General features: G+C 42.6%; 1 protein-coding gene across 1 annotated transcript in view; it reads left to right on the forward strand.

Annotated features, from left to right (window-relative positions):
- The window catches only part of LOC148346226 (exostosin-1), a 190,478-nt gene that overhangs the window by 165,174 nt on the left and 2,755 nt on the right, over positions 1 to 22,549 (forward strand). The window contains exons 10-12 of the mRNA XM_088325091.1: positions 5,942 to 6,031; positions 17,707 to 17,867; positions 21,513 to 21,684. Of these exons, the coding sequence (XP_088181217.1) occupies positions 5,942 to 6,031; positions 17,707 to 17,867; positions 21,513 to 21,684 (423 nt within the window). The remainder of the gene's footprint in view (positions 1 to 5,941; positions 6,032 to 17,706; positions 17,868 to 21,512; positions 21,685 to 22,549) is intronic.

Raw genomic sequence — 22,549 nt, forward strand, 5'->3', positions numbered from 1 at the left:
TAAGCGGGTACCACAGCTAAATCATAGCAGGTCAGGTTGAACATGCCGAGCAAGCGCTTTGGCCCCGGCACATCAATATTATGTGCGGAGTCGGCGCGGGGGCCCGCCCTGGTGGCCATAAATCAGTGACATCAATCACGGCTCAACTCGCCACGTCACCGTCCGCCGGCTTGACTTTTACCTACGGCGTCCTCTCGTGACATCCATCTTGTCCCAAAACACAGGTGTTAAACAGGCGGCCCGCGAGCCGGATCAGGTCCGCCGATGGTTTTAATCCGGCCCGCGAGACAACACGGAGAGAAGCGCAAGGGAAAAATAAGCTGCAGTTTCAAATATGTCCACCTCTTGGCCTTTTGGCTAGGATCTTGGCTTAGCCTCTTGGCTAGGAGCAAGTGTCTCGGCCTGTTGGCTTTGAAGTGTATCGTGATTTGACTGGGGGCAGCACGGCGGCGCAGTGGTTAGCGCTTGTGCGGCACAATTCATGTCATGGGAACCTGTCGTGGGTTCAAATCCAGCTCCAGACTTCCTGTGCGGAGTTTGTATGTTCTCCCCGTGCTTGCGTGGGTTTCCTCCGGGCACTCCGGTTTCCTCCCACATTCCAAAAACATGCATTTCAGGTGGATTGGTGGACGGTCCAAATTGTCCCTAGGTGTGAATGAGCGAATGAGTTGTCAGTCCCTGTGTGCCCTGTGATTGGCTGGCAACCAGTTCAGGGTGTCCCCTGCCCACTGCCCGGAGATGGCTGGGATGGGCTCCAGCCCCCCCGCGACCCTAATGAGGATAAGCGGTACGGCTAATGAGATGAGATGAGATGATTTGACTGATAATGGAAAATGGATAATGGATAATGAAAAATTGACAATAAACTTATGAAAGCCATCAGAGGCGCGTGCTTCCAAGATTGGCTCAGGAAGGAACCACGCTCCCTCCTTGGCTAGAGACCAGGGTTGGGTAGGGTTACTTTAACTGGATTACTTTCAATGACTTTTGGATTACTCCAATACCAAATATGCTAATAAAAGACAAATGAAACTAAATATGAATCAAATGATGACTCACAACACATGGTAAGCTTTCTCTCCTGGCTTTGATCTCTTTGATCTCCGGCAAAACTAACATAAAATGTTAAAAAGCAGTACTTTTTAGAATGTATAGGGCACGTTTTCAATTTACAGTCAAGGTGTCACACAAAAAAAAACTCGTTTTGGCTGTACAACGCTAAAGAATCCTTTATATATAAGATCACTATATAATCTGTGTTCAGTGTTTTTGATGAATCCACGGAACAAATTCTAAATACGCCAAAACACCGGAAGAGAACTTAAAGTTATTTGATTGGGTGAGTGGAAGGGATGGGTGGAGCTAAGCACTCCCTCCCATCTCTCGCCCTACACCGTCTGCGCCAAAGGTAAGCACATCAGGCTTCCTGTTCTCAGAATGTTGTGACGTTTTTACAAAATAATTTTTCTAGCATTTTCATATCTCTGTTTTTGACAGGAGATATATTAAGTAGAGCAAAATCTTTTGGGATATTTAAGTTTTTTTTAATATATACATTGACATAGGAGCAAAGGAATTTGAATGTTATTTTAATGTTAAGTTCTAAGTTGTATAATTTAACAAGATATTTTTATTGACAGCAAAATAATACATACTGTATAAGTGATTTAAGGTTTAAATGTAATATTCTTGTCTGTTTTTATTCATATTTATGTTCCAAAAACATTCAGTTTAAGTGTGTTCAATAAATGTTTATCCTGGTTGGGCCGCCACCTTAAGTGTGTTTTGAATTTTGGCCCCTTGTGCAATCGAGTTTGACATCCCTGATGTAGAGAAAATCGTATAACGAGGCTGCAGTAAGATATATGATCTCAGGCTTCTTGCACGAATTTACCAGCGGAAAAAAAATCTCTCCGATTCACAGCGGTTGACGCGTTTGGCTAGCGAGCTAATGGCCGCGAGACGCTAACGATAAGGTGGGAGACCATCGAACCGCTCCAGATCTCGGTGAGATCTAATCTTGGGCTAGAGGGGAGGGACGGATGAGACCCGGGACTGGATTCTACTGCTTTCGGCCTATTGATTTCAAAGGCGAGCGCCACGGGGCTAGCATTAAAACGTAAAAATAAGGATGCTACGAATTCCGTGATAATCGAAGCAAACGTAAAAAACATCATGGTCAGGCGATGACCTTGCGCCGATGATTAATTTACGAGATGTTCCTGTTTTACGGCGAGTCATCAAATTTCACCGTCATGCTCGACGCACAAGGATCAAAGCTCAAATCCTCGGAAATTGATTATTTTTTTGGGGCTAGCGCGCATCATTCCGGTTAGCAAGCGTACTCTAAAATATCAAGGTCGAGTTGACTTTTGAAGGACACTTGAATGCATTACCACCAAAAATCGCAGCTTTGAACCAGAATGGTCCTAACGGGATAGTGTGTGTTATTTAGCACAGTGTTTCTTAACTGGTGGGTCTCGGCCCACCTTTGAGTCACGGGCAATGTTCCCTCTAAGCTGCGCGCGTGCGCAATTGAGCTTTTCCGCGCACAAGAAAATCTAGCCAGCTCGCAAAAATCAGGGCTCGAAATTGCTAATTAAGAAGCGAATTAAGTCAAAGTTACAGTGCATGAAGGTAAAAAAACACGGGTTCCCCTGACGTTGTGTTCTAAATACGGTATTTTGAAGTCAAGGTCAAAGTAGAACAAAGTCGAGTAAAGTCAGTAGAGTTTTTCGAGAACCGGCTTCTTCGGCTCGGCTCACTAAAAGGAACCGGCTCTTTCGGGTCCTAAACGGCTCTTCAGGTTGTTTTTGCTTCTTTAATCCCTATATGACCAAATATTATGGTAAAATTATGCACAAAATGACTTAAAAGAAGGGGGAATAGAACAAAAAAATAAAATGAAAAATTAGTGAAAAGATGAGAAAAAAGAAACAAAAGGAAGAGAAAAAAGAAGGAAAAATTCAGAAAAAAAAGCCAGAAAAAAAGAAAGAAACAAAGGAAAATAAATATATAGAGAACAAAAAGAAAAAAGTAACAGCTCGGAAAAAATAAACACAATGAGATTTTTTTAAAGGAATTAAAAAAAAAAGAAAAAAACAGGGAAAAAGAAGAAAATGTGTTTACTGTTGTTGTGCTGTGGGCTTAGTTTTTGGTGTCAGGTTGGGAAGAGCAAAGTGAAATGAATGTTTGGAGAATGTGAGTGTGTTCTTGACTCGAGCCACATCCAACGAGAAGGATATGGCTTTAGTAGATAGACAGATAGACAGACAGACAGACAGACAGACAGACAGACAGACAGACAGACAGACAGACAGACAGATAGATAGATAGATAGATAGATAGATAGATAGATAGATAGATAGATAGATAGATAGATAGATAGATAGATAGATAGATAGATAGATAGATAGATAGATAGATAGATAGATGGATAGATAGATAGATAGATAGATAGATAGATAGATAGATAGATAGATAGATAGATAGATAGATAGATAGATAGATAGATAGATAGATAGATAGATAGATAGATAGATAGATAGATAGATAGATAGATAGATAGATAGATAGCTATAAATGCTATAAAAAAAATCTCATGGGGGCCGGACTAGTAAGTTTAAGAGAAAGAGAGAGGGAGAAAAAGACAGATAAAGTGGAGGGAGGGAAAGAGAGAGCGATAAACAGATAGGGAGAACAAGGGAGACAGAGTAACAGTGAGAGAAAACGAGAGAGCAGAATAGAGATATGAATGGAGAAGAAGGGGAAAATGAATATAGAGAGAAAAAGAAAGTGAAAAAAGAGAAAGATAAAAAGAATAAGAGAAATGAAACGAGAGAAAGAAAAAGAGTCAGCAGGAGAAAAAGAGACAAAGTGAGGTGTGTGAGAGAGAGAGAGGTCGAAAAGGGAAAGAAAGAGGGTGAGAAAAAAGAGAAAAATAGAAAGAGAATTAAAGTGTAAATTAGAGAGAGAAAATAAAAAGAGAGCAAGACAAATAAAAAGAAAGAGTTAGAGAGTGAGAGAGAAAGAAAGAGTGAACAGGAGAAAGAAAAAGAGGGAGAAACAAATTAAAAAAGAAGTGAGTCAGAGAGAAATGGTGAAATACTACCACAATTGTTTTGCAAGTTTTAGCTTTGGTGACATCCGGTGGAAATATTTAAAACTACGGCTCATTTTCCTCATGCGCTTCTCTCACTGTTGTCTTGCGGGCCGGATTTAAACCATCGTTGGGCCTGATCTGGCCCGCCGGCCGCCTGATTGACACCTGTGTTCTAGAGTTAGGACTTGAAGCTTGGTTCCAATAAAGGTTCAGTTTGCCAAACAGTTCCGAGAAACTCCAGAAACGTTGATTAACAAGGAGCCAATCCATGAGCACCAACTTTAACCAGAGAAGGAATGATCTATAACACAGGTGTCAAACAGGCGGCCCGCGGGCCGGATCAGGCCCGCTAAGGGATTGTATGAGGCCCGCGAGACAACACCTCAGAGAAGCGCAAGAGAAAAACAAGCTGCAGGTTGAAATATGTCCACTTGATGTTGCCAAAGAAAGGCGCCTCGAACAAAGACACTGTACTTGTATTTATTTCTCTCTCTCTCTCTCTCTCTCTCTCTCTCTCTCTCTCTCTCTCTCTCTCTCTCTCTCTCTCTCTCTCTCTCTCTCTCTCTCTCTGTCTCTCTCTCTCTCTGTCTCTCTGTCTCTCTGTCTCTCTGTCTCTCTGTCTCTGTGTCTCTGTGTCTCTGTCTCTCTCTGTCTCTATCTCTCTCTGTTCCTGTCTCTGTCTCTGTCTCTCTCTCTCTGTCTCTCTCTCTGTCTCTCTCTCTGTCTCTCTCTCACACACTCTGTCTCTTTCAGTCTCTCTCTTTGTCTCTCTCTCTCGCTCTCTCTCTCTCAGACTCTGCCTCTTTCAGTCTCTGTGTCTCTCTCCCTCTCTGTCTCTCTCTCTCTCTCCCTCCCTCTCTCTCCCTCTCTGTCTCTCTGTCTGTCTCTCTGTCTCTGTCTCTGTCTCTGTCTCTCTCTGTCTCTGTCTCTGTCTCTGTCTCTGTCTCTGTCTCTTTCAGTCTCTCTCTCTGTCTCTCTCTCTCTCACACTCTGTCTCTTTCAGTCTCTGTGTCTCTCTCCCTCTCTCTTTCTGTCTCTCTCTCTCTGTCTCTCTCTCTCTCTCTCTCTCTCTCTCTCTCACTCTGTCTCTGTCTTTTTCAGTCTCTGTGTCTCTCCCTCTCTGTGTCTCTCTCTCTCTCTCTCTGTCTCTCTCTCTCTCTCTCTCTCTCTTTCTCTCTCTGTCTCTCTCTCTCTCTCTGTCTCTCTCTCTCTCTCTCTCTTTCTCTGTCTCTCTATCTCTCTTTCTCTCACTCTGTCTCTGTCTCTTTCAGTCTCTGTGTCTCTCTCCCTCTCTGTGTCTTTTAACCTCTTTTGCTCTAACTTTATTTTTTCCTTTTCTGTCTTTTCTCTTTCTCTCTTCATACCCTTCAAGCTTTCTTTTCTCTCCCTCTGTCTTTCTATTTCTCTTTGGATTTCTTTCTTCCTCTCCCTTTCTTTTCCCCCCTCTCTCACGACTTTTTATCTTTTGTTTCTCACGGTCTCTCCCTCTCTCTTTTTCTTTCTTTGTCCCACCCTCTCTTCTTTTCCCTCCCTCTTTCTCTTATTTCTTCATCTCTCTTTTTCTTTCTCTTTAATCTCCTAGCCCCCGACTGAATGTCTGTTCTATCCTGTGGCCCCCGAGTTCAAATGAGTTTGACACCCCTGATCTATAAGCTAAGGACCATGCCCTCTGAGTCATGGTCCATAAAAGTGTGAGATCTTCATTGTTCAAGGATGGAGGACACAAAAGACAAAAATCTTTCTCCTGATTGAGTGTCCTGGTCCTTGCAAATGTGAAATATCTCAATGTGGAATAAGGAATGTGAAAAAAACATGTTTGTTTGTTTTTGTTCCATACAGACAATGAGCACTCGTTTTTACCCCCACGATGTCATTGTAAGCGACGCCATCCTCAGTCTGGACGAAGACTCGGTCCTTTCCACCAATGAGGTCAGTCGTAATTTGTTTTAGAGATAGATAGATAGATAGATAGATAGATAGATAGATAGATAGATAGATAGATAGATAGATAGATAGTTAGATAGATAGATAGATAGATAGATAGATAGATAGATAGATAGATAGATAGATAGATAGATAGATAGATAGATAGATAGATAGATAGATAGATAGATAGATAGATAGATAGATAGATAGATAGATAGATAGATAGATAGATAGATAGATAGATAGATAGATAGATAGATAGATAGATAGATAGATAGATAGAAAAAAAGGAGAAAGACTTCAAACCTAATACTTTAAAAAAATGTCTGCGCTATTTTCGTCTCGTTCCAACCTGCAAGAGTTTTCCTGAGTGTCATGTCCTGCACAGTTGTCATAGCGCCCAGCTGGCCCCGCCCCTTGACACCAGCTGACCTGCATTTCCTGATTACTCCTATGGTTACTTAATTGTTCTTTTTGGAACTGCCCTTTGCCAGATCGTTGTTTACCCTTGTTGAAAACTTGTTTTTGGACAACTTTGTGTGTTGGACAACTTTTCTTTCTCAATTAAAGTGACAGATTGTCTACACAAATAAGTTCCTACTTCCTGCTTCCCGACCCGTTTCAAAACAGTCCCGTTCCGTTTCATGACACCTGGGTAAAATATTCTGTAGTGAAATAGATTCTAATTGTTGTTTTTTTTTAAATACACAATTGATAAACACTACAAGAGATTTTCAAATTTACCATCAAAGCCATTTTATAGGCAGACATTTTGAGGAAAGCTGGACATCTTTAAGAAAGGTCAGACAAATCCGAAGCCCGACCAATTAATTTGAGCCCAAAGAAAGCGCAAATTTGTATATTTTATTTGTGAGGAATCAGGAGGAGCTGAGGTGATTGGGCCAAAACCCAGCCCCCGCCACGGCCCAGTTCGCAGGGGACGCATGACACATTAAGCCTGTCTTTTTTTAACCAAATCTAAGTTGATTGAGATTGTATAAATATCAAAATATTTCATATTTCTGTGTCTGCAAAGGTTACCTAGACTGATAATTTCCCATTATTGATTTTTTTTTTTTTTTAACAGTTGACAGGAAAAATGTAAGGCTGTCCGTCATTTTGACAGGTCAGCTAGGGGGAGAAGCCCAGCCTAACCCGAACGTGATGATTGACATTTTGGGCCCTTCGTGCTCAAGCTTAAGATCTTACCTCTGCTGAAGGTCTAAGTTTTTTATATTAATGGAGGAGAAGGAAGAAGGGTGCGGAAAAAAATCTCCGTTGCGCTTGATAAGCCGTCTCCCTAATTGGCCTTTTAAGGCCCCACGCGGGGATTTGGCTGAAAAGGAGATGAAATGCCTCGAGTCGAATGCAACCACGTGCGTTTCAATAATAAAGATTTAATATTTTCAAGTTTCAAGGCAATCAGATGACTTAAATGTGGAACAATACAATTTACCCCAAAAATTAAAAGCTCTTATTTTAAACTCCATTTTTAAGAACTGTACTTTTCTAAATCCATACCTTATACAGGCCTAGTTGGGTCACAAACAACTGGATGTCCTAGATAATGGTTTTAAAACAAGGTGCAAGCAAAGTAAAAATGTCACGAAATATTGCAAACAAGGATACCAACGTATTTACCTTCAGTGCAGACGGCGCTGTGCAAAGGAGAAAGAATAAACGCGTCTTTTCCTGTGTATTACTCCACCCCTTCCTACCACTTACCCAATCAAATTGCTTGAGGTGCTTTGCTAGTGACTTTTGACGGTTTTGTAAAATTTATGAAATAATAATAATACCAGAACCTGTGTCCCATATCAATATAAATATACCACTTAAAATTCAACTCCCTCTGGCAGTTATTTAAAAGTGTTAAGGCTAATTTTGTCTGTCATTTGTGTCCTGGATAATTGTTTCAAAACAAGGTGCAAGCAAAGTAAAAATGTCACAAAATCTTGCAAACAAGGATACCAATGTATTAGCCTTTCGTGCAGATGGCCAATCAAATTGCTTGAGGTGCTCTGCTAGTGACTTTTGACGGTTTTGTAAAATTTATGAAATAATAATAATACCAGAACCTGTGTCCCATATCAATATAAATATACCACTTAAAATCAACTCCCTCCTGCAGTTATTTAAAAGTGTTTGAGGCTAATTTTGTCTGTCATTTGTGTCCTAGATAATGGTTTCAAAACAAGGTGCAAGCAAGGTAAAAATGTCACAAAATATTGCAAACAAGGATACCAACGTATTTACCTTCAGTGCAGACGGCGCTGGGCAAAGGAGAGAGTGCATGCGTCTTTTCCTGTGTATAGCTCCACCCCTTTCTACCACTTACCCAATCAAATTGCTTGAGGTGCTTTGCTAGTGACGTTTGACGGTTTTGTAAAATCTATGAAATAATAATAACACCAGAACCTGTGTCCCATATCAATATAAATATACCACTTAAAATTCAACTCCCTCCTGCAGTTATTTAAAAGTGTTTGAGGCTAATTTTGTCTGTCATTTGTGTCCTAGATAATGCTTTCAAAACAAGGTGCAAGCAAAGTAAATATGTCACAAAATATTGCAAACAAGGATACCAACGTATTTACCTTCAGTGCAGATGGCGCTGGGCAAAGCAGAAAGAGTGCACGCGTATTTTCCTGTGTATAGCTCCGCCCCTTTCTACCACTTACCCAATCAAATTGCTTGAGGTGTCAGGGGACCGGACCAAAACAGAGGCAGGAGGCAGGAAGGGAGAACTCATTTGCGTTAACGATTAGTACTTTTATTTAGCAAAATAAAAGTTGTCCAACTCTCAAGGACAAAACAAAACAAAAACAGGCTTACAGGCAAACAGGAACTAAGACCAGGGAATACTCACAAAACAGGTTTTAACTCAAAACGTGCAAACACAGGTTTCCTCCGACTCAAACAAAACAGGACAGAGCAAAACAGAACAGAAAATGTAATGAACCAGCACCCGCAATACCCACAACCCACCCTTAAGTAGCACACACGCAAATTAGCTGATTTACTACAGCCAGTGCCCAGGGGGCGGGGCCATCCGGTCGCCACGGCGACCATGCTGGACACGACATGAGGTGCTTCGCTAGTGCTTAGGGTTCAGGCGTTTACTTTGGGGTAAGGTTTGTTCCGTGGGTTTTCATCATAAAGTGTCTCAACAGTGAACTTAATGAGTTTTGATATGATTTAGCGATTTACGCCCTGACTGTGAACTGTAGTTCAAACTGTGTGTCAGGTTCAAAGTGATTTTAGGTTGAATTAAGAGACTCTTTTTGCGTGACAAATAAACCTATTCATTAAAGAAAAGTGAGCACAAAGCACAAGGAGACTGCACTCTTAGATTACTATAGAATACGTCCCACAAACTGAAACGTGAGCATCTTTCTTATTCTGGTACAAGGATTCTGATTGGAGGATAGAACAAATCATGTGAACGTAGGAGGCATTCTGATTGGTTTAGACCAGGGGTGTCAAACTCATTTTAACTCAGGGGCCACACGATAGAACAAAAATTATGTCAGGGGCCGGACTAGCAGATTAAAGAGAAAGAAAAAGAGGGATAAAGAAATAAGAGAAAGAAAGAGGGAAAAGGAAAGAAAAAGAGAGAGAGGGAGAGAGCGTGAGAATCAAAAGATAAAAAGTCGTGAGAGAGGGGGAAAAGAAAGGGAGAGGAAGAAAGAAATCCAAAGAGAAATAGAAAGACAGAAGGAGAGAAAAGAGAAAAGAAAGTGCAGAGGGTATGAAGAGAGAAAGAGAAAAGAGAGAAAAGGAAAAAAAGGAAGTTAGAGCAAAAGAGGTTAAAACACACAGAGAGAGAAAGAGACAAAGAGCAACAAAGGAAGAGAAAAAGAGAGACACAGAGAGTGAAAGAGACAGAGACAGAGTGGGAGAAAATGAGTGGAAGAGAGAGAGAGAGAGAGAGAGAGAGAGAGAGAGAGAGAGAGAGAGAGAGAGAGAGAGAGAGAGAGAGAGAGAGAGAGAGAGAGAGAGAGAGAGAGAGAGAGAGAGAGAGAGAGAGAGAGAGAGAGAGAGAGAGAGAGAGAGAGAGAGAAATAAATAAATACAAGTACAGTGTCTTTGTGAGAGGCACCTGGCTTTGGCAACATCAAGTGGACATATTTCAACCTGCAGCTTGTTTTCCTCTTGCGCTTCTCTGAGTGTTGTCTCGCGGGCCGGATTCAATCCCTTAGCGGGCCTGATCCGGCCCGCGGGCCGCCCGTTTGACACCTGTGGTTTAGACTGTAATCATATATTCAAATGCTGTGTATAATAAAAGAGCAATAAGGATAGTGAAACTTTATAACACAATGCGTCTCTGCAATGTAGCTCTCGAGCAGACTTGGAATGTGGGAGGCAAGGCCATCTTGATTAACAACTTAGCAGGCCCCAAAGAAAGGAATGAGTTCGCAAAGGGAGTTTTGGACACCATAGTAGTTCATTGTTTGATAACAGATAGGAGCAGCCTGAGAAGCTTGCCTGTGGCCTTCAAGTTGTAGCTTTATGATCAGAGGCACATTTTTGGTGCCTGAGAACCCATTCTGAAAACAACTCGAAATCGTAACCACACACTTATTGAGTTTACTATAGAAATATAAACATATGAAGATATAATATAACATTGTGCATCACATTTCCCAATAGCAGCCGTGTAGCCATGTGAGGCGCTAACCTGCTTTTTGGAGGTATTAGAGGTTCAGTGTCTTACCCAAGGACACTTCGACATGTAACACGGAGGAGCCGGGATTTGAACCGCGACCTCTTGATCCCAAGACGAGCGCTCTACCTCCTGAGCCACTGCCGCCCCACCTAACACTGTGTCAAGTCATTTTTTAGAAGGTTAGCTGGACAGCAACTAGCCGCAACGTCCACACGCGCTGCCATGTTGGATCCCATGAATATACTGGTCCAAATCCATTAGCATTAAGTTGGCTTTCAGTTTAGCACGCAGCAGTTAAATATACTTTCCACGAGTCCTATTTTATCACCGAGCCATGTATGGCTCGCGAGCCATAGGTTTGTGAGCCCCGCAATAGACCAACCTGAAATGAAGACAAAAATTAGATCGCACCTCATTGGTTTCCTGACTACTTGAGTCACTTCGGAGTCAAAAATCTGCAGGGATTGGCTGAATTTCTATGATTTTTTATACTGAAAAGCATGGCTACATACACATACACCAGTGTTCTCGTTTGTCCGCGTCCCTGCGTCCTGGACGCATCATTTTTGCTGGGGACGCATAGTGTCGAATCAACGTGCAACTTGATATTGTTGCCATGTTTCCTAACACATCTGTTTAAAAATGAAGCCGCCAACTTTTTGGACACAAAATGATTACTTATTATTATTTTTTTTAACAAAGAGTTACCGCACTCCAAACTTTTCATCAGGCAGATCCGCCATTGTTGTTTTGGTCTCGCGGTTCGAGTTTTCGTCTGCAGGCCGATCTCGGCCAACGAGATCTTGTTGCTTCGAGATGACGTCGTTGTTGTGGTGGGTGTCGTCGAGTTAAGGTGAAAATCAACACAAAATTGGTAATTCCTTCAGTGTCGGTAATAAGTCGAAACATAATGCCGAAAGTGATAACAACGGCAATAATTCCGGCACGAAAAAATGGCGGAGAAAAATGGAGGCAAGGAAAACACGCGTGTTTAAGCGAACGATTCGACAAAAGATAAACAAAAGAATACTCCTAGCAAGAAAAGCACTTTTCTGCCAAAATGGACTCAATTATATTCCTGCTATGAGGAGGATGATAATGGAGGCTACATGTTCTGTGATGCGTGTACCCAGCGTGACAAAAAAACTGTATTGCATAAATGATTTTTTAATCTGAACTTTCAGAAAAGCACATTGGATCGGCACAATGAAAACCACAAATTAGCTAGGGAAATTCCGTTGCTGCAGGAAGAGAGAGTATGAACGGATACGACATCAAAAAGAAGACTTGGCCAAGCTTTTACTGCTAAAAATATTTAAGCGGATGGCAGTATTTTCAGTATTTTGTATAATCTACAATATTGTGAACTGAAAAATCTGAAGCGATAACGGCTTTGTATTACTAATTAACCGAGGTGATTAAACGGCGGCGTAATGGTTGGCGCTTGTGCGGCACAGTTCATGTCATGGGAACCTGTCGTGGGTTCAAATCCAGCTCCAGACTTCTTGTGCGGAGTTTGTATGTTCTCCCCGTGCTTGCGTGGGTTTCCTCCGGGCACTCCGGTTTCCTCCCACATTCCAAAAACATGCATTTCAGGTGAATTGGCCGTTCCAAATTCTCCCTAGCGAGCGAGTTGTCTGTCCCTGTGTGCCCTGGGATTGGCTGGCAACCAGTTCAGGGTGTCCCCTGCCCACTGCCCGGAGATGGCTGGGATGGGCCCCCCCCCGCGAGCTTTTGCGAGTGTCGCGCTTCAGTACTCGGGCTAATGGAGACAGACAGATGAAGCGCGCCTCCAAGGAGAAGTCACACCTGCCAAATTGCATTATGGGAAACGTTTTTATCTGACGGTGACACGATTAAAACTGCAGCATGTTTTTAATGATTTCACATCACGCAGGTTTCTCAATCAACACCTCGGAAGTTGCAGTTTTTCTATTCTTTTCTTCTGTTCTTTTCTGGTCTGCTTTTTTTTGGTTTAATACCGAAAGGTCCTGCTGTTCTTAAAGGGACAGGGTGTTATATTTGTCCACTAGATGTCGCTGTAATGTGTAGTGCAACTCAAAATCAAAGGAAGACTACAAACTACGCTTGTGCGGCACAGTTCATGTCATGGGAACCTCCTGCGTGGGTTCAAATCCAGCTCCAGACTTCCTGTGCGGAGTTTGCATGTTCTCCCCGTGCTTGCGTGGGTTTCCTCCGGGCACTCCGGTTTCCTCCCACATTCCAAAAACATGCATTTCAGGTGGATTGGCCGATCCAAATTGTCCCTAGGTGTGGATGAGCGAATGAGTTGTCTGTCCCCGTGTGCCCTGCGATTGGCTGGCAACCAGTTCAGGGTGTCCCCTGCCCACTGCCCGGAGATGGCTGGGATGGGCTCCAGCCCCCCCGCAACCCTGATGAGGATAAGCGGTACGGCTGATGAGATGAGATGAGACTACAAACTACGGAGACAGAAAGAGGCAAAAAAGGAAAACGTGAACAAAAAAGGAAAGTAGGGGGAAAGAAAGCAAAGAAAGGAAAATGGAGGACAAAATAAATTAAAGACGAAAAGACCAAAAAAGGAAAAAAAAACAATTTTCTCTCTTTTGTTTTTATTTTTTATTTTCTCGTCTCATCTCATCTCATTGGCTACACCGCTTATCCTCAGTAGGGTCGCGGGGGTGCTGGAGCCCATCCCAGCAATCATCGGGCAGTGGGCAGGGGACACCCTGAACTGGTTGCCAGCCAATCGCAGGGCACACAGGGACAGACTTCTCACTCGCTCAGTCACACCTAGGGACAATTTGGAGCGGCCAATTAAACTGAAATGCATGTCTTTGGAATGTGGGAGATTCAAATTCATAACTATTTTTTCTTTCCTGATTTTTACTTTTTGTCTTATTTCTTTATTTCTTTTCTTTTTTCTTATTTTTTCGTATTTTTCCTTTTTCCGTTGTGCTTTTAGCACTCGTTTACTCTGGCACGATAGACTACAGCGACTTCTAGTGTCCCTTTACTTTCATACTATGGCGGGGGCCTCAAAATCATCCAGGGTGCTGCAAGTTTGAGAGCCCTGCTTTAAAGGGACAGTGTGTAGTATTTAGTGCCCCCTAGTGGTACCAAAAAAAACATTGATTTAAATACCAGGCCAAAAATATATAAACTATGTTAATTTTTACATAAAATTCTAAATTTATAGTTCAGAAAATGTGTATTTCTTTTAGAGGAATACGTCGCCGCCATGTTTGTCTGTCATCTTGCTGCTTGCACTGTTTTTTTCTCGCATTAGACAATACAGTATTTAGCACCCCCTAGTGGTTAAAAACTGCATTCATTTAAAAAATAAAAATAACAAGCTATGCATTAACTATTATATAAACTTGACTCATGAGGTCGCTTTAAGTCTTTGTAGTTTGTATTCTTCCTTGTTCTTTGTAGCACTCGTTTTCGGTTGCACAATACAGCAACATCTAGTGGTCAAATATTACACAGTGTTAATTGTAAAATCGTACATTTTTAATGATGTTTTATAATGAATATATTTATATATACAGTGAAGAATATAAGTATTTGAACACCCTGCTATTTTGCTATTTCTCCAACTTAGAAATCATGGAGGGGTCTGAAATTTAAATTGTAGGGTGCATGTCCACTGTGAGAGAGATAAACTAAAAAGAAAAATCCAGAAATCCCAATGCATGATTTTTTAATGATGTATTTGGGTGAAAATAGCAGGGTGTTCAAATACCAATTTTCTTCATAGATATAGCAGCCTGGTTATCATGGAAGGGGGACTACCTTATGTGCGGTGCCTTCTTAAGGTTGCTTCATTTTCCTCATGTTGAGGTTTTTGAGTTTTTCCTTGCCCTCATGTTGGTTTTAGATCAGGGGATGGTGTAATAATAGTCAGTAGTTTGCAATAGTGTGTGGTCTGTGCAGCTCTTTGAGACTCCTTGTGGGGGAATTACCTCATGTGCGGTCCCTTCTCAAGGTTCCTTCATTTTCCTCATGTTGAGGTTTTTGAGTTTTTCCTTGCCCTCGTGTAGGTTTTAGATCAGGGGATGGTGTAACAATAGTCAGTAGTTTGCAATAGTGTGTGGTCTGTGCAGCTCTTTGAGACTCCTCGTGGAGGATTACCTCATGTGCGGTGCCTTCTCAAGGTTCCTTCATTTTCCTCATGTTGAGGTTTTTGAGTTTTTCCTTGCCCTCGTGTAGGTTTTAGATCAGGGGATGGTGTAACAATAGTCAGTAGTTTGCAATAGTGTGTGTGGTCTGTGCAGCTCTTTGAGACTCCTTGTGGAGGATTACCTCATGTGCGGTGCCTTCTCAAGGTTCCTTCATTTTCCTCATGTTGAGGTTTTTGAGTTTTTCCTTGCCCTCGTGTAGGTTTTAGATCAGGGGATGGTGTAACAATAGTCAGTAGTTTGCAATAGTGTGTGGTCTGTGCAGCTTTTTGAGACTCTTTGTGGAGGATTACCTCATGTGCGGTGCCTTCTCAAGGTTCCTTCATTTTCCTCATGTTGAGGTTTTTGAGTTTTTCCTTGCCCTCATGTAGGTTTTAGATCAGGGGATGGTGTAACAATAGTCAGTAGTTTGCAATAGTGTGTGGTCTGTGCAGCTCTTTGAGACTCCTTGTGGAGGATTACCTCATGTGCGGTGCCTTCTCAAGGTTCCTTCATTTTCCTCATGTTGAGGTTTTTGAGTTTTTCCTTGCCCTCGTGTAGGTTTTAGATCAGGGGATGGTGTAACAATAGTCTGTAGTTTGCAGTAGTGTGTGGTCTGTGCAGCTTTTTGAGACTCTTTGTGGAGGATTACCTCATGTGCGGTGCCTTCTCAAGGTTCCTTCATTTTCCTCATGTTGAGGTTTTTGAGTTTTTCCTTGCCCTCATGTAGGTTTTAGATCAGGGGATGGTGTAACAATAGTCAGTAGTTTGCAATAGTGTGTGGTCTGTGCAGCTCTTTGAGACTCCTTGTGGAGGATTACCTCATGTGCGGTGCCTTCTCAAGGTTCCTTCATTTTCCTCATGTTGAGGTTTTTGAGTTTTTCCTTGCCCTCGTGTAGGTTTTAGATCAGGGGATGGTGTAACAATAGTCTGTAGTTTGCAGTAGTGTGTGGTCTGTGCAGCTTTTTGAGACTCTTTGTGGAGGATTACCTCATGTGCGGTGCCTTCTCAAGGTTCCTTCATTTTCCTCATGTTGAGGTTTTTGAGTTTTTCCTTGCCCTCATGTAGGTTTTAGATCAGGGGATGGTGTAACAATAGTCAGTAGTTTGCAATAGTGTGTGGTCTGTGCAGCTCTTTGAGACTCCTTGTGGAGGATTACCTCATGTGCGGTGCCTTCTCAAGGTTCCTTCATTTTCCTCATGTTGAGGTTTTTGAGTTTTTCCTTGCCCTCGTGTAGGTTTTAGATCAGGGGATGGTGTAACAATAGTCTGTAGTTAGCAATAGTCTGTGCCGCTCTTTGAGACTCCTTGTGGAGGATTACCTCATGTGCGGTGCCTTCTCAAGGTTCCTTCATTTTCCTCATGTTGAGGTTTTTGTGTTTTTCCTTGCCCTCGTGTAGGTTTTAGATCAGGGGATGGTGTAATAATAGTCTGTGGTTTGCAATAATCTGTGGTCTGTGCAGCCCTTTGAGACTCCTTGTGATTAAGGGCGTCACAAATAAACACGATTTGACTTGATTTGACTCTATTGTATAATTGAAGATATTGAATCTCCCGAGTTTTGTATCATCCTTCTTTCCTTTGGGGAGACGATTACCTGTTTTGTTATTTTTGTGTGAAAAGGCAAAGGTGAGAAAATGGCCGATTTCCCAGGAAACCAGTGTGAAAAAGCCTATCGATTCCCTATATTTGGCTCTCTGGACTACTTATTACCAGGGTTGGGTAGGGTTACTTTAACTGGATTACTTTCAATTACTTTTGGATGACTCCAATACCATATATGCTAATAAAAGACAAAAGAAACTAAATATGAATCAAATGATGACTCACAACACGTGGTAAGCTTTCTCTCCTGGCTTTGATCTCTTTGATCTCCGGCAAAACGAACATCAAATGCGACGGAAACAAAATGAAAATCAATCCAAACAGCTTGCCGACATCATTTTTGCCGTTCTATGTATTCCGTTACTCCCCAAGCCTGCACAAAATGGAGTCATTTTATTCATATTTCGTTTCTTTTGTCTTTTATTAGCATATTTGGTATTGGAGTAATCCAAAAGTCATTGAAAGTAATCAAGTTAAAGTAACCCTACCCAATCCTGGCCGTTACAGAGGAGCAAAAACGTAAACGGGTTCAGAAAACAGGTCGGCAACGGAAATCAGACGGAAAACAGGGCAGGATAGATTCAGGAGTCAAAAGAGCTTGCCTTGCGTGTAGCTAACGTTCGCAGACGATCTGACAAATGTTGACAGGAAGGCGGGGGTTTAAAAAGAGTACAACAACCAATCAGGGTCTGCGGCTGTTGCCGCCAACGGAGCAGACTCCCTGCATCAGGGTTGGGTAGGGTTACCTTAACTTGATTACTTTCAATGACTTTTGGATTACTCCAATACCAAATATGCTAATAAAAGACAAAAGAAACGAAATATGAATCAAATGATGACTCACAACACGTGGTAAGCTTTCTCTCCTGGCTTTGATCTCTTTGATCTCCGGCAAAACGAACATCAAATGCGACAGAAACAAAATGAAAATAAAGTAATCCAAAAGTCATTGAAAGTAATCCAGTTAAAGTAACCCTACCCAACCCTGCTTATTACGTGTGTCCCATTTTATTTGCAGGTTTGCATGGTAGAACTGTTTTTTGGGGGTGGGATGCGGTTCAGTTGGCCTGGTAAACGGTACTCAACCGGACCTCATTAAATACTCCGGCAGTACATAAGGTGTCAAACGAGTGCACAGTGAGCATATTAGCGAACAACTCGCTTTCCCGGTAGGCTCATCAAAGTCGACATTTGTGTTAGCGGTGTCGCTAATTGGGACATAACCCCCCACCCCTTTTTTTTGTACTAATTTTTCCTCTGCAGGTGGATTTTGCATTCATTGTGTGGCAAAGTTTTCCGGAGCGTATCGTGGGTTACCCCGCCCGGAGCCACTACTGGGACACCCCGCGATCCTGCTGGGGCTACACGTCCAAATGGGCCAACGACTACTCCATGGTGCTCACCGGGGCCGCCTTCTACCACAGGTTGGGATGTTTTTGATACACCCTATTTTCCGCACTATAAGGCGCACCGTGTTATAAGGCGCACCTTCAATGAATGATATATTTTAAAACTTTTTCCATACATAAGGCGCACCGCATTATAAGGCGCTACAGTAGAGGCTGTAGTTACGTTATGCAACCATAAGATGGTGCCGCGCTAAAGGGAATGTCAACAAAACAGTCAAATAGGTCAGTCAAACGTTATTAATAGATAACAAACAAGCTTTCCACAACTCCATTCACTCCCAAAATGAATAAACAGCCGTTTTATTATTTTCTCTGAGGTGAAGCATTTTCGTGACACATCTTTAACATCTTTGAACAACAGCAAAGCATAACATTTTACTTTTCCTCCATTTAGTCAACACACAAAAAACCGTCTGATACTCATCTCATTAGCTACACCGCTTATCCTCAGTAGGGTCGCGGGGGTGCTGGAGCCCATCCCAGCCATCATCGGGCAGTGGGCAGGGGACACCCTGAACTGGTTGCCAGCCAATCGCAGGGCACTCAAGGACAGACGACTCGCTCGCTCATTCACATCTTTAACATCTTTGAACAACAACAAAGCATAACATTTTACTTTTCCTCCATTTAGTCAACACACAAAAAAAACGTCTGATACTCATCTCATCTCATTAGCTGCACCGCTTATCCTCAGTAGGGTCGCGGGGGTGCTAGATCCCATCCCAGCCATCTTCGGGCAGTGGGCAGGGGACACCCTGAACTGGTTGCCAGCCAATCGCAGGGCACACGGGGACAGACGACTCGCTCACTCATTCACACCTAGGGACAATTTGGACTGGCCAATTCACCTGAAATGCATGTTTTTTTGAAATGTGGGAGGAAACCCACGCAACCACTGGGAGAACATACAAACTCCGCACAGTAAGTCTGGTAGCTGGATTTGAACCCACACAGGAGGTTCCCAAGACCTTAGAACTGTGCCGCACACGCGCTAACCACTGCGCCGCCGTGCTGCCCCCGTCTGATACTGTTATGGTAAATGAAACGTTAGTGCAATCGCAATATAGTGACACTCGTAATGTGCAAAAACAATAGCGAGTGCAAAACAATAACAATAAAGCAATAACATAATAACTGTAAAATGTAAAACGTAAACAGCTCACCCTTATGCTTCCTCCACTGCCGCACCATCGATTCATTAATGTTAAACTCTCTCGCTGCTCTATTCCCGTGTTCTACTGCGTGACTGATCGCCTTGAGTTTAAACTCTGCGTTGTAAGCGTGTCTCTTAATAGGAGCCATTTCAGGGTCTTTATACAAACGCACAAATAAAAGAGAATCGTTGTTTAATATTTCCCAGCATGCACAGCGCACTTCTTCTACGCGAAAAATGGAGTCGGTGGCTGCCTACCGTAAGTTGCGAGACCTGTCGCGGCTCAATATTGATCCATATATAAGGCGCACCGGATTATAAGGCGCATAGTCAGCTTTTTTTTTTTTTTAAAACAGATTTTAGGTGCGCCTTATAGTGCGGAAAAAACGGTACAGAGATCCTTCGCGACCTCCCGCTTCAGTTTTTAAAGGCTCACGTCTTAGCAAATTTCTTATTGAATTGATCTTGTCTTTATTGTTATTGATATCAACGTATTGTGTTCTGCAGACAGCAGGGACTGATTAGGGACTGTCTGCACAACTGTGATAGGTTAAACACTGCTCTGAACGTTGTCAAATGTAAAATAACCCAGAGTCAAGGTTTCTTAATTTTCTCCTTGAGTTTTTCCTTGCCCTCATGTAGGTTTTAGATCAGGGGATGGTGCAATAATAACTTGTAGTCTGTATATCCTTTTGAGACTAGCTCCTAGCGTTTCTTTAAATTAAAAAGAAATGAATCAATCTAGGAAAAGTCCGAAGGGCGCAAAGAAATGCCAGCAGGTGCTATGTGGATTGTTATCGTGTCTGGGAATCGACTGAGGCGTTGTCGAAAGGGACAGCAATAGCCTGGCTGCAGGTCCGGGTAACTGCTAAGGGCTAGGCTAGCAACTCTGCTAAGCCACCGTTGCAGACCCTGGATCTTTTTAGCCATGGAACAAAGAGAGAGACCAAGAGAGAGGCAGAGAAAGAGAGATCGAATGAGAGAAGCCCAAGAGAAAAACGAGCTCCAGGTTGAAATATGCCGACTTGATGTTGCCAAAGCCCGGTGCCTCTCACAAAGACACTGTACTTGTCTCTCTCTCTCTCTCTCTGTCTCTCTCTTTCTCTCTGTCTCTCTCTCTCTCTCTCTCTCTCTGTCTCTCTCTCTCTGTCTCTCTCTCTGTCTCTTTGTCTGTCTCTCTGTCTCTCTGTTTCTCTCTGTCTCTCTCTCTCTGTCTCTCTCTCTCTCTCTGTCTCTCTCCCTCTCTCTCTGTGTCTGTCTCTCCCTCTCTCTCTCTCTTCTCTTTTTCTTTTTACCTTCTTTTGCTCTGTCTTCCTCTTTTCCTTTTCTCTCTCTGTCTCTCTCTTGCTTTCCCCTTCTCTCCTTTTCTCTCTTTCTATTTATCTTTGGATTTCTTTCTCTCTCTCTCTTTCTAACCCCCTCTGTCACTCTTTCTCCATATATCTCTTTTTTTCTCACATTCTCTTTCTCTATTGCTCTCTTCTCTCTCTTTCTCTCTCTCTCTTTTTTTTCTTTCTCCCTTTCTCTCTTTTTTGGTCCCACCCTCTCTCTTTTTATCTCCCTCTCTTTTTCTTATTTCTTTCTCCCTCTTTTTCTTTCTCTCTTATCTACTAGTCCGGCCCCCGAGAGAATGTTTGTTCTATTGTGTGGCCCCTGAGTTAAAATGAGTTCGACACCCCTGAGTTATAGCGATCAAGAGAGAGAGAGAGAGAGTGAGAGACAGAGTGAGAGAGATAGAGTAAGAGAAAGAGTCAGAGAGAAATTGAGAGATAGAGAAAGAGAGAGTGTGAGAGAGACAGAGAGAGAGACAGAGAGAGAGAGAGTTACTACTATCATCTCCATAATATCTTAACGCCTGTTCAAAGAATGGCTCCTTTTTTCAGGATTCAAAGACAAAGAAAAAAAATTGTGTGAATCATGTAATTCTGGACAGCCACAAATCTTGGGTGTGTATTTGTCAAAACATGTTTAGATTTTGCTTAAATCGCAAAAATATTGGTTTTTGAGACAAATGTCCCCCCTATATACTGCAAAAACTTTTGCCGATTCCAAGGGGCGGGGCCAGCTGGGCGCCATGACAACCGTGCAGGACATGACAAGAGACAAGAGGCACTAAAAATCACAGTAATATGTAGTTTGCATTTTCAGTTGCAGGAAGTTCTTCCCATTTTCTACCTTCATTTTTTTGCATGGTCCAATATTCATATAGAATCCTTGCACATTTCATAGTGGCCCCTAGAGGGTGATGACGCATCATAGGAAAATGCCATACAAACTAAAACCGGCTGCCGTTAATCACGAAGGAAGAAGCAATGCTGAACGGAGGCCGTCAGAGCAGTGTCGGCTTCATTTTTAAACAGATGTGTTAAGAAACACGGCAACAATATCAAGCTTTAACAAACATTTGAAATTCGAGCACTTTGAAATCTTTGAAAACGCACTTATATGAACCCCATTTTATTAGCCGTTGTGTGCAAACCAACTAGTTGCATTGGCGCCCCCTGCAGGTACTACCACTACCTGTTTAGCAGCATGGTCCCCGCCAACCTGCTAGGCTTGGTGGACCGCATGTCCAACTGCGAGGACATCCTGATGAACTTCCTGGTTTCGGCTGTCACCAAGCGAGCACCAATCAAAGTCACGCAGAAGAAACAGTACAAGGAGACCATGATGAGCCAGGTACCTCATTTTGGGATCGCCATTTTCAATGCACATTCATCATCTTGGATTTAAAGATAGATTGTGTACTGTTTAGTGCCCCCTAGTGGTGAAAGAAAGAACTGTTGTAAATTCTGGACGATTACTTTTGGATGACTCCAATACCAAATATGCTAATAAAAGACAAAAGAAACTCATCTCATCAGCCGTACCGCTTATCCTCATTAGGGTCGCGGGGGGGGGGGCTGGAGCCCATCCCAGCCATCTCCGGGCAGTGGGCAGGGGACACCCTGAACTGGTTGCCAGCCAATCGCAGGGCACACAGGGACAGACAACTCATTCGCTCATTCACACCTAAGGACAATTTGGACCGGCCAATTCACCTGAAATGCATGTTTTTGGAACGTGGGAGGAAACCGGAGTGCCCGGAGGAAACCCACGCAAGCACGGGGAGAACATACAAACTCCGCACAGGAAGTATGGAGCTGGATTTGAACCCACGACAGGTTCCCATGACATGAACTGTGCCGCACAAGCGCTAACCACTGCGCCGCCGTGCTGCCCCACAAGAGAAACTAAATATGAATAAAATGATGACTCACAACACGTGGTAAGCTTTCTCTCCTGGCTTTGATCTCTTTGATCTCCGGCAAAACGAACATCAAATGCGACGGAAACAAAATGAAAATCAATCCAAACATCATTTTTGCCGTTCCATGTATTCCGTTACTACTTTTGTCTTTTATTAGCATCTTTGGTATTGGAGTAATCCAAAAGTAATTGAAAGTAATCCAGTTGAAGTAACCCTACCCAACCCTGTTTATAAATTATTTTGCCCATAGACATGAAGACATGTTTTCTACCAAGATTAAAAACAAGTGCTTAA

Source organism: Urocampus carinirostris, chromosome 20 (assembly GCF_059441175.1).
Source record: "Urocampus carinirostris isolate Australia breed hairy pipefish chromosome 20, RoL_Ucar_1.0, whole genome shotgun sequence".
In the NCBI taxonomy this organism is placed as follows: Eukaryota; Metazoa; Chordata; class Actinopteri; order Syngnathiformes; family Syngnathidae; genus Urocampus; species Urocampus carinirostris.